Source organism: Delphinapterus leucas, chromosome 4, assembly GCF_059928025.1.
Source record: "Delphinapterus leucas isolate spDelLeu-1000000601 "Yukka" chromosome 4, BTC_Dleu_Yukka2, whole genome shotgun sequence".
NCBI classification, from domain to species: Eukaryota; Metazoa; Chordata; class Mammalia; order Artiodactyla; family Monodontidae; genus Delphinapterus; species Delphinapterus leucas.
In genome coordinates this window covers 72,766,341-72,778,858 of record NC_143132.1, presented here as the reverse complement: position 1 = coordinate 72,778,858, position 12,518 = coordinate 72,766,341, and the positions used below count along the sequence as shown (strand labels likewise).

Genomic DNA, 12,518 nt, shown 5'->3' with positions numbered 1-12,518 from the left:
CTGTAGCTCAGGTAATGGGACATTTTCATAAAAAAGCCTTTCTCAAAACTGAAAGTTGTTTTCTTGATGTCGATTTGAATAGGAAATTTATATATTGAGAAGTATTTCTTCTCTGTACTCGGGATATATGGGATGGAGCGTTCATCAGCTTTCGATTGTTCCCAAGCTCTTTGGCTCTCTAGCATAAGAAATCATTGTATACGAATGCCTCACTGTTCCATCTGTGTTGGTACTGTTTGCAACTTGAGTAGGATATTTGCATTCAACATTCATTTTCAGTATCCTTATCCACGACTTCCCTGGTGATCCAGTGGTTAAGAATCTGCCTTCCAGTGCAGGGGACGTGGGTTTGATCCCTGATTGGGGAACTAAGGTCCCACATGCCACAGGGCGACTAAGCCTGTGCACCACAACTACTGAGCCCACGCCCTCTGGAGCCCTCACGCGCTGGAGCCTGCATGCCGCAGTTAGAGAGAAGCCTGCGCACTGCAACAAAGACCCAGTGCAGCCAAAATTTTTAAAATATCCTCATCCTTACAAATCCAGAGTAACAGAATCTGTATAAATTCTAAGGTTCCCCCTCCCACCCTGGCTTTCCATCATATACAGATCAAGACACATATTTTGGGGCCAAACCAATTACTAGAGCATTTGTATAAACCACATAATCAGTTCTTTATTAAGTACCTGGTCCATAGTAAAATTTATTTTTAGGAGGTTTTATTTTTTTTCTTTTAGAGAGGATTATTAGTTCTCTGTCTACCCTTAGTGTTTTCCTCTAGTCCCCTACCCCCAAATAGATAAGATCAATCTGTGTAGGGCCATAAAGCTGCCAGCTACTGTCTGTACAGTTCTTGGGAAGAAGCAAACTTTGTTATAATCTGTCACAAAACATCTTACTTCCAAAAGTCCCACATGACTCTCAGCCCTTCTTGGGCATGTGTTTGTATCTTAGAGACAGAATCATAGGACAGTGTTCGCATCTTTTCTTGCCAAATCAGGATTTGCAGTAGTCCTAGAGGTTGTAGTTTGCCAATGCTACTTTCCAATAGACTGCATTTAGTTGGTGCTGGTAAGCAAAAGCAAGCAAGATTTTGTTGGTCCTCATTCATGGCTGAGATTGGGGATTATGATGTACTTATATCAACTTAAAAATTGAATTACTCAACTATTAGTAAGTTATCAAGTAGCATTTTTATTCATATATTGTTTTTAATGGCGATATGTTGTTTTATATACTAATGTAGCATAGTATTAAGAGGACAGACTTAGGAATCTGTGGTTCTCAAACTTGAGGGTGCTTAAGAGTCTCTTAGGGGGGCTTTTCAAAAATGAAAATTCCCAGATCTCCCTTACCCCTAAAAATTCTAATGGGAAGGGGATATCAGTCTGTATTTTTTTTAACCAGCACCCGAGGTGATTCTGAGGTGGACTACTGTGTTGAGAAACACAGACCTAGATATTAGATGCTAGAAAGTATCTATTTAGCAATCAAACAGTATTATTTTTTGAACCAGAGTATTATTTTATGTCATGTTGGATAAAATATGTTTTACTGGCTATAAAACAAAAAATTTATGTTTAATTCTTTTGCATTTTTACAAATTCATAACTTGGTAATCTTAATGTTTATAACATATGAGAGAGATGATGCTGATAATAGCACTTTTTTATCACAAAAGTCCCAGAAGCCAAATACTTATTTAGCTAATTATTCTGTTTCTGTCTTCAGACTCAGTTAATCAAAGCATTTAAAACCAATATGTTAAATAAAATTATCAAGTTACATTCCAAATGGATTTCTCTCTGTCATTAGATCCTCAGAGTTTAATGTAGATAGTACCTTTTAAAACCTTAGTGCTATTTAATGTAAGTGCCTTCCTGATGTAGAAATTTATATGTGAATAGAAAGATTTCTTTAGTAAAATTGTTTTAAACAATCAGAACTGTTGGCAGAGAGAATCCTCTTTATTTTTAAATTCAGTTCATATTTATAATTTATTTAAGCAGCGAAGATGCCATTGGATTTTACTTCAGACTGTGATTGAAACTTGGTAATCCAGGGTTTCTCCACCCAGTGCATTGAATCAGGCAGCCCCAAAGGGTCTTGGTAGTCCAGTGTTTATAACATCCTTCTTTACCTGCTAATCGACCTCACTTCCTGGATTTCAGTCCGTCTAGTTATCAGCTAACAAAAGAACAGCTTTTCCTGCAGACGCTGGTGAAAAAATAATCATGAGAAAGAAAACCACCTTATGTCGTCTTTTTTGTCTAGAAATATAAACTCAGCCATCATACAGCTAACAGGTACAGAGGGAAGATGCAAGCTCTTTCATGGGAAGAAATTACAGAGAAAATGAGCATCATTTCTCAAGGTTTTTATTTTCCCTGATCTACAAGTGATGCTGCTGTAATTCTAGCTGCAGTTTTTACCGATCATTCACCACTCAGCAGCTGGTAGAGAAGTAAGACTGCTTGGCAACCACCTGCAGGGCTGCAGAGATGAATTACATTTTCGGGAACAACACACTTCTGTACTCTCGCGCCAGTCGAGGAGGCAATACTAGCTCTAGCCATGGCTCAGTAGGCCCAAAGCAGAAACACTGGGCGAAAAAGGGCTCATCAGATGAACTGCAGGCTGAGCCAGAACCTTCACGCTGGCAGCAGATAGTTGCATTTTTCACTCGAAGACACAGCTTTATTGACTGCATCTCGGTAGCCACCAGCTCCACCCAGGTAACATACCACTTGTTGAAATTATTTTCGGTTCATGTTGCTTTGCAAAAATGTATTAGTATAGATTTCTTATTATTAAAACATAGTCTTATGCCCTGAAACCTTGGATACGCAGAAATGTATGTTTTCAGTCCATCTATGCAGGTCTTTAGCGTGAAAGGGGAAACAAAAATATTTTCCCTTTTGCTCTTATGTAATGCCAAACAGAACAGTCTCAGATTCTGTTGAATGACTTCTCTAAAAATATAAAGCCATTCATACATAAATTAAAATGTAAATTAATAATGCTTGTCTCCTTATTTTCAGATTGTGTTAAACGCTATAAAGTATGATGTTTGACCAAAGAAAATACCTGTTTGTATAGCTTTTATATGTCATTAGATAACCTCAGGAGATTGTTATAGTAAAGAAACAGAAGATAATTTGAAATATTTTTATTTTCTAGTGTTTTGAGTATAGATTAAACTGAATACAGTTGGCTATTGTATATACTGATATCTTAAAATTATTACATTATGGTTTATTCAAGGGATTTAATGAATCCTTCCATTTCTATAAATATTATTATCTAGGGTTAATTGGAAAGCAGTAAACTTGTGTAATTACATGATTATAGGAATATTTTATCAAATATTCAATTGACAGTGTAAAGAGCTGAGCAAACACTAAAAGTCCTCAAATTTAAAAAAAAATCACATAAAACCACTTCTTTTTGAGGAGTGAGTATTAAAAATATAAGGAAAATATAAAGTTAATCATAATTTGAGTGAAATACCTATTATTTGGTATTAAAGGAGGGTTGGGGGAATATTTTTATTTTAAAACATGTTTTTAATAGATATTCAACTTTAGTAAAAATGAAAGCATAGAAATTAGTCTAATTTAAAAAACAAGGTGAGAATGCTTTTGTCCTTTAAATTTAAATTAAAATGTATACACATACCTTAGGGCCTTTTAAAAATAAATTCCTTTAAAACCATCTTTTTTTTTTTTTTTTTTAGTAATTAGAAGCAGCACAGTAAGTATAAAGTAACTGTCGACAGCTTCTTCTTGTTTTTGGTTACTAGAATTTTCTTTCAATAGTTTTTATTTTTAAGTAATGTCAAATTTCTTAAGTAAAAATATTCTTGTTTTTTCTTAGATGTTTGAGAGGAATGGAATTACTGGGCTAGGGAGAGTCATTAATAGTTTTTATGTAGGCAGTGAGATTACTTATAATCAAAACTTACTCAGAGGCAACGATTGATTTAACTCTTAGATTGAATACTGCCCCAAGAATTTAACTAACTTGATTTTGACTACAATTACATATACCAAAAAGGGACACAGAGACTAAAGCTTAGCATTGTTATTCATTCTATGTTAGTATCAAGTGATATTTTTCCATTGTCAATAAGAAAGATCTGTTTAAAACTTCAAATACACACAACTATATGTATATACACACACACAACCAATGATATATAATTCATCTTGTAAAAGGCATACAAATGAAAGACAAGCAAAATAGTTTACATAGAAAACTACTGAAACCATGGAATTACATTATAGTTACTTAGGAGTTGGGCCGAAAAGTTGCTATTGTATTGCACTAAAATAGCCACAATTTTAATAAAAACTCTATTTGCAATTGATCCTACAAAGCCATTTAAAATTTTATCTTCCTCCCGTTTGGTTCAGATCACTTGTGTATACTGAAAAATTACTATTTTTCTTTCAGCCCTCTTTCTGTTACTTATTTTGTCTTTTTCATTATCTTTGTATTTCATATCTATAAATGTAGACTTTAGGACAGAGTTTTAGCTTATATTTCTCCAGCTCTGGAGAACCAACATCATTTTGCATTCTATGTTATTTTTCTCACTAATGAGTTGGATATTTTATATATCCAAGTCTTTTGTTGTAACTCACTGGAATTCATTTTATAGGATAAAATATAATAGGACTGAGAAGGAATGTTAGGCATATTTAAATTTTAGTTGATGCTAGGATACATTTTTCTGTTTCATTTACTGACTCATGGCTAGCAGTTTTATTTTGTAACATAAGAGGATTTTTATATTGTTAAAAACAAAGTAGATTAATGAAATTTTAGTTTATTGAGCATATGCTATATACCTATGAATATATATGTATGATAGTGTTTTGTTCTGTCAATGATAAATAGCAAAAGTGATGACCAGGTCTCCTGTTTCACTATTGTCAGAAATATTCTTTTCTAAGATTGGATAGCAAGATTAACTTTGAATCTAATTCCTTATAACTATGATGCATGGTACTTTTAGCAGTTTGGAGAGTTGTTATTAAGTGCAGTTTTAGTAATTTGAAAGTCATTACTCTGATTTCATATCCCACCAAATAGCCTCTATAAATAAAAAATAAAATGTACTTTACAGATTCACTTAAATTGCTCATCTGTTTAAGATATTTGTGTTCACAACTAAGATTTTGTGTCAGATTCTACTGTAATATGTGGAACTTAGTAGGAAGTCATTAATATTTTTAAATGTTAGGGAAGCCAAGTGGTTATAAATTTCTGCAGGACCCCAGCTTCTAGGATGGTACTTGCCATGTAGTTGGTGCTCAGTAAATGTTTATGGAATTGATTGATTAATTACCATTTCAATCACCTGAAACCTTGTTAGCTCATGGCCTTCCGAAATAATGGCACCTAACCTGAAACCTCTTGGGTACCTATATTTATTGGATTCACTCTATTGCCGTCATACGTGCCTTTGATTCTTTACAGTAGCCCATCTCTTCCTCCACTCCCTTTTCTTCCCCTCCATTCTTCAGACTTTCTTCAAGCTGCACAAACCCCCCATGTACCTGATTTCCTCACCCCTTTGAATCTTTACGCATGATGATAACCATACAGCTTAAAGACTATGTCTAATTTTTGTCATTTGGCTGTATCCCAAAAGTTTACAATGTGAGGTTTTATTGTTTCTTTGTTTTTAGTGTTAAACTAAGATGAGTTTCTTGTGAATTATTTTACTTTGGTGTAAGGTTTTCTATTTTGAGCTTCATACTACTTATGTTCTTAATTTTGAATAGTCATTATAATATAGAAAACGTGGGCTACTCATTGTCAAGCCCTCCTCAGTTCCTCACTTCAGCCTTCTTCCTCTTCTTGTATTTATGATCCTTTGATGCCAATCTGCCCTGTCCTGTTCAGTGATGCAGCCCTGTTAAATCCAAGACCAATTTTTATATTCAGCAGGGCTTTAAAAAACTCTAGCACAATACTTCTAGACTTTGCTACTTGATTATCTCCTAAGTAAAAGCTTTTATCTACTTGGTGATGTCAGTGTTTATTAACGAAAATAGTAGTCATATATAAACTTTGAACAGCTGTAACGTGGTAGGTCACTTCGGATGTATATTTGGCAGTTGTTCCCATGTTTTGGATTACTTCAAAATCCCTATTGTGGGTCATTATAAATATTCAAATAGAATTTCCACCCTCCCCCAGATAATTGACATGCCAAATTAAGCTGAAAACAGCAAAATTCTCTTCCTAGGAGTGAATGGAACAGGCATAATGACTTATAATTGAAACCGAACAATAAAATTTTAACAAGAGTGAATATTAGCCACATGAATTGAATAATATGCTTTTTAGAGGAAGAAACTCTGTCCTAAATTAAAATACAGGAAAACGCTGTTCAGATAGATTCCCACTGTTCAGATACCAGAAAAATAAATAGGCTAATTTGTATGAAAAGAATATGATTTGTCCTAAACAGGTACATTCTGGAGTAGAAAGGATTTAATTTTTAGAGCTATGCATTGGCTATATTGTCCCCAAATGAAGATAATAGCATCAACTTCATTGAGTTAATTGTATTAAATGATTAAATGCATGTAACACTTAGAACAGTGCCTGGAAGCTATTATTATTGTTGTTATTTTTATATTGCTTAATTTTAATAGTCTTCAACAAATTCAAATTAGATAATTAGGAATTACAGTATCTAGGATGGTGCAGTTCATTCAGACATTCAGTAAATAGTGTTGACTGCATAAGTTCCTGTGAGTGCAGGCTGTACAGTTTTTAAAGAACCACATATCTCAACACCTTCAATTGCAGGATATAAAGGAGGGACCCCAAAGAGCACTTCAAATTCTTGGTGAGACACCAATTTCCTGACCTTGCTTTCCCACCCAACACTCCCTTCTGCAAATGCTAAACCAGTCACAAGCAGACAACTAAATTTAACTGATTATCCACCTTTTACCAACCATACCATCAGGACATCTTAATCACTAAAAAAAGTTGAAGCCTTGGGGCTTCCCAGGTGGCGCAGTGGTTGAGAGTCCGCCTGCCGATGCAGGGGACACGGGTTCGTGCCCCAGTCTGGGAAGATCCCACATGCCGCAGAACAGCTGGGCCCGTGAGCCATGGCCGCTGAGCCTGCAAGTCCGGAGCTCCGCAACGGGAGAGGCCACAGCAGTGAGAGGCCCGCGTACCGCAAAAAAAAAAAAAAAAAAAAGTTGAAGCCTTCTAGATCACCTTCACTTAATTTCCTTATCTCTGTTTGACTCTGGTATATCTCCAATATGTTTTAAACTCCCATTTATCTGTGACCTCCCAATTTCTTTCACTCTGCCCTTTGGAACTCCCAGTTCGTGATCAGCAAAATTTCCTTTTTCCTCAAACTCTTCTGTGATGGTTCATCTCACCTTTTTTTCTCTCATAGAAAACTGGTGTTCCCCCAAGAGTACTTTTTTTTCTTTAGCCCTCACAAAAAGTGGAATTTTTATCTGTCACGTCCCATGTACCTTGGGACCAACAAGTGGAGTTGATGTCTTCCTTGCTTATCATTGGTATATGGATGATTGTACCTCCTCCCTTTTAAAAATGTATATATCATCAGACAGTATTTTCTACTTCCCCTCCTTGTCTAGTCATCTGCATCTTTCACAATCACTCCTACTCATTGATGATTTGAACTGTCTTTTCTCTGTCCACTATTCATGTAATCATTCTTAGTGATTTTCAGTATCCTGGTATGATCCTTCCAAAATCTTGACTTCTCAGTTCTTTGATATCCTTGCCTCTAGGAGTCTTTATTTTTTCTTTCACTTGACTGACCTGCTGAAATGGTTATATTCAAGACCTCATTACCATTGACTGAACCACTTACAAAATCTTAGCTGCAAGCATTTCAAACTGACTAGCACTTCCTTTCTTTTCAGCTCACCTCCCCTACAACAATTTTTTTTTTACCCTTTAAAGACTTCCAGCCCAACTTTTTATTATCTATCATTTCTTTCATGCTCTCACTTCCCTCCTTGCTTTGCTCACATTCCTTGGTCCATGACTATAAACACTGCCTTTCATAATCTTAACTCTCTTGCTCCTCTGTCACTTCATTGGTAAGATCTAACCTTGGTTAATTGCAACTCTGCCTCCTCCACATCAGCTCCAAAGCTGCCCATTAAACTTCCAATACCTGTTTCCTGGCCCTCATTCTCAATTGATGGTCTTATTCTGTATTCCATCCTGTTAAAATAAATGATCCACTTGTGTTCTTAAATCTCACCCTTCACTTCTGTACTAGATCTTCATTTTTGACTGTTCAGGGACTTGTGAAATTCTCTCTTCTCTTCATTGCATTGTCCGTCTTTCCCTCCATACTGGATTATTCCCATCAGCGTACATACCCGCTAAAATACCTTTCATTAAAACAACCAGCCAGAAACCCTCTAGGAGTAGACTGTCAGATCCAGTGATCAGTTCTCAATCTTTATTTTACTCGACCCCACAACAGCTTTTTACACAACTAACTGCTCTCTCCTTTAAATTCTCCTTTGACTCTTGAACACCATTCTCCTGATACTCTCCCTACCTCAGTTTTCTTGGCAGTATCCTCCCCCTCTTCTTACCACTAATAGAGTAACTCAGGGCATCAGTCCTTGAACTTCTCTCTTTTTATACTAATATTTCAGATGATCTCATCCACGTGCCTTTAAATACATCAGTACTCATATCTTCAGTCCGGAGCTATTCCCCGTACACTAGACTTGTGTGTCTGGCTTTCCTACTCAGTATCTCCACTTGGATTAAGTATCTGAAAGTTAACATGTCAAAAACAGAGTTTCTAATTTTATTGTTCTGCCCCATCTTCATTCAGTGTACCAGTCACTGAGATGTTGAATATGAAAACCCTTGGAATAATCTTCTGTTCTTTTTCCCTTTGCTCCACATGCAACTTAATAGCGAATTCTGAGGGCTCTGTGTTTAGAATATATTATGATCTAACCACTTTTCACCACTTCTACAACTACTAATTCAAATTATTTAATTTGTTGCCTGAACTATAGCAGTAGATATCTATCTGGTCTCCCTAGCTCCATTCTTTACTCTCACCAGTCTGTTCTTCACCCAGCAGCCAGTCATCCTTACAGAATGTCAGTTCTTGTCAGTACCTTGTTTTTACTCTCCTGTGGCTTCCCATTCGATATATAATAAAATTCTAAATCCTTCTTTACCATAGTCCAAAAGGCCCTTTATTATCTAGCCCCTGGCAGTATCTCTAATCCCATTTCCTACTGCTCCCTCAATTACTTTGTTCCAGCTGTATTGGCCTTGTTCCTGTTCCTCAAATATATCAAGCATGTGGCCATCTCAGAACCTTAATCTTGCTGTTTCTTCTGCCTGGAACATTCTTTCCTCAGATATTCTCATAGTTCATTTCCTCACTTCCTTCAGATTTCTGCTCATCTGTTACCTTCTCAGAGGGTCTTCCTCGATTCTTGTCTAAGGTAGCAGGCACTTCTTCACTCCAAATGTCCCTGACTTCTTACCTTTTTAAATATTTTTCTTCATAGCACTTAATACTACTTGATTCTTTATTATTATATATTTTTAATCTGTCTGAATTCTCTCTTAGACCTTCTGTGAAACATATCACACTTTAGTGTTATACTGATCCTCTAGCTGATGATTCCCTTGTTATTTACCCTTATGGAAAGAAATACCCTTGAGGAGGTGAGACAGGGAGAGAAGAGGAGAAAAAACATTCGGTTTCCTTATAACTAGGATGAGTATATAATTCATCGACCAAACTTGGAGTACTTTTATGGAAAGAGGGAACTTCCCAGGCAAACAGAGGCATGTGGTGTCATCATCTGTAACCATTTATCTTCTGACAGTTCCTACCAGGCAGCAGGTCTAAATATTCACACCAAGACATTTCCACACTGGACCAACACGGATTGGCCTAATTTTCTTACCTATGTATGTTTCAAACATTTGGCCTCATGCCTAATAATAGTTGTGTTTTGAAGTGATAGATCAAATATATATATATATATATATATATTTTCTTAATCTCTAAGGAATAAAATTGCTTATATTCAGTAGTATAATGCCTTTGTATTAAACTAGAATATATAGAGAGTAAGTAGATAATCCTCTTAAACGACTTTGGAAATGCCAAGTCTGATAGTAGAATAGTTTCCAGGAGAATGGGTAGAAATAGTCTCTTTGAGTATTGATTTAACCAAGCAATCAAAGTTAGGATAAAAATTCTTTTATACTTGGTTGTGAGATGCTGTCTCTTGGCAAAGTTTAATTTCCTACTCAAAAGGCCAGTAATTTTGTAAAATTAATAACATTACTCAGATTTGGAAATTAATTGTTTCCCTTTTCACCCAAAGAATATCTACTCAAAAATATGTTTAAATGGTGTTTGAGACCCAGTCATTTGTATAGTTGGACACTTTAGACAAGCATAAAGATGAAGATTAAACAAAAAGTTTACAATGGTTATATTCGCTTTTAAAAAATACCAGATTGGGGCTTCCCTGGTGGCGCAATGGTTGAGCATCTGCCTGCCAATGCAGGGGACACGGGTTCGAGCCCTGGTCTGGGAAGATCCCACTTGCCACGGAGCAACTTGGGCCCGTGAGCCACAACTACTGAGCCTGCGCGTCTGGAGCCTGTGCTCTGCAACAAGAGAGGCCGCGACAGTGAAAGGCCCGCACACCGCGGTGAAAAGTGGTCCCCGCTCGCCGCAACTAGAGAAAGCCCTCGCACAGAAAAAAAGACCCAACACAGGCAAAAAATAATTAATTAATTTAAAAAAAACAGATTGACCATACAATCCATCAGTTGCATTCCTTAGTTTTTACCCAAATGAGTTGAACATTTATGTCCACATGAAAACCTGCACACAGATGTTTATAGCAGCTTTATTCATGATTGCCAAAACTTGGATGCAACCGAGATGACCTTCAGTAGGTAAATGGATAAATAAACTGTGGTACAGCCAGATAATGATATGTTATTAATCATTAAAAAGAAATGGAAAGATGTGGAGGAACTTTAAATGCATATTTCTAAGTGAAAGACACCAATCTGAAAAGGCTACATACTGTATGCTTCCAACTATATGACATTCTGGAAAAGGCAAAACTATGGAGACAGTAAAAAGATTAGTGGTTGCCAAGGGTTAGGAAAGAGGGAGAGATGAATAGAGCACAGAGGATTTTTAGGCCAGTGAAACTATTAGGTAGGGTACTATAATGGTGGATACATGACATTATATATAAATTTCTTCAAACCCATAGAATGTACAACACCAAGAATGAACCCTAGCGTAAACCATGAACTTTGGATAATAATGGTGTGTCAGTGTAGGTTCATCAGCTGTACAATGTACAGCTCAGGTGGGGAGTATTGATAGTGGGAGGCAGTGCATGTGTGTGGGCAGAGGTTATATGGGAACTCTGTACTTTCTGCTCTAAAAAATAAAGTCTGTTAAAAGAGCAACATTGGTATCTTAAGGTGGATTAGATTGGCTATAGTTTGAAGAACTAAGTAAGTGAAATTTGTTACATAAGCTCTTTATAATTAGGAAGTGTGTTGCATTCATCTTTGTAGTTTCTATAGAGTGTCATGATTGTTAGATTGTCCTTTTGTCAAGGACAAATAGGTAAAAAATTTCACAAGCTGCAATTTACGTATTTTAGTATGTATATTATATATGTGTATATATGTATTTTATATATATATATATATATATATAGTTTTAGAGTTAACTTTTAAAATAATGTGTTAATAACAGTGCTGAAGAATGACTGGCCCATATGCTTTGAGGTCAGAATAGGATATTCAGCCTGCACAACATTTTTGCCCTTTGCTTATTTCAAGCAGTATTTGTTTTCCTGAGAATTGTACTCCATACCTCTTATCACAGCTGCATTTCAGTAATCAGTTGTGTAATGATTTGTTTAATATCAGCTGCTAAACCATAAGCTTCACAAGAGCTGGTAGTACAGATGTATGTTTTCTTCTCTTATATTCCCAGAGCCTAGCATAGTGAACGCACGTGTTGACTGTTTGTTGAATGAATAAACAAATGTTAATATATGTGTCTGTTTTCATTTAATCTGATGATGGCTACAGGGAAATTTGAAACTTCTAAATATGGTTTGGCCACTGTAAATTTCCCAAGCCATTTTTATATAGAACTATGGCTTTAAAATTAGCAAGTCTCCATTACAGGATTTTATAAAATCATGTATATTTCTAAAGTAATTCAAAGCCCTCTGTGAAAAAAGTGAAGCATATATCTTAACATATGAAGAACTTAAATTCTTATTGTCAAAATTTGACTTAGTATCGTTTTCTTTAAAGAGCTCTCACTGCGTTATTCTTTGTACTTCCTGGCACTGGTATTTAGATAACTTTTTCAATCCTCCATTTTCATATCAAAATTTAGAATTTTGATAAAGCTAAAAATAGTTGTTCAGACCATGTGGAGAACAGT

At 35.8% G+C, this 12,518-nt stretch overlaps 1 protein-coding gene across 19 annotated transcripts in view; it reads left to right on the top strand.

The window, feature by feature from the left end:
• The window catches only part of DLG1 (discs large MAGUK scaffold protein 1), a 285,870-nt gene that overhangs the window by 110,540 nt on the left and 162,812 nt on the right, over positions 1 to 12,518 (top strand). For 2 of the 19 annotated variants that reach the window (XM_022569062.2, XM_022569053.2), the window contains exon 1: positions 2,400 to 2,736. The exons of the other annotated variants lie outside the window; for them this stretch is intronic. In XM_022569062.2, the coding sequence (XP_022424770.1) occupies positions 2,503 to 2,736 (234 nt within the window). In that variant the 5' untranslated portion in view covers positions 2,400 to 2,502. Of the gene's footprint in view, positions 1 to 2,399; positions 2,737 to 12,518 lie in introns of those variants that run through there. 19 annotated transcript variants of the gene reach the window in all.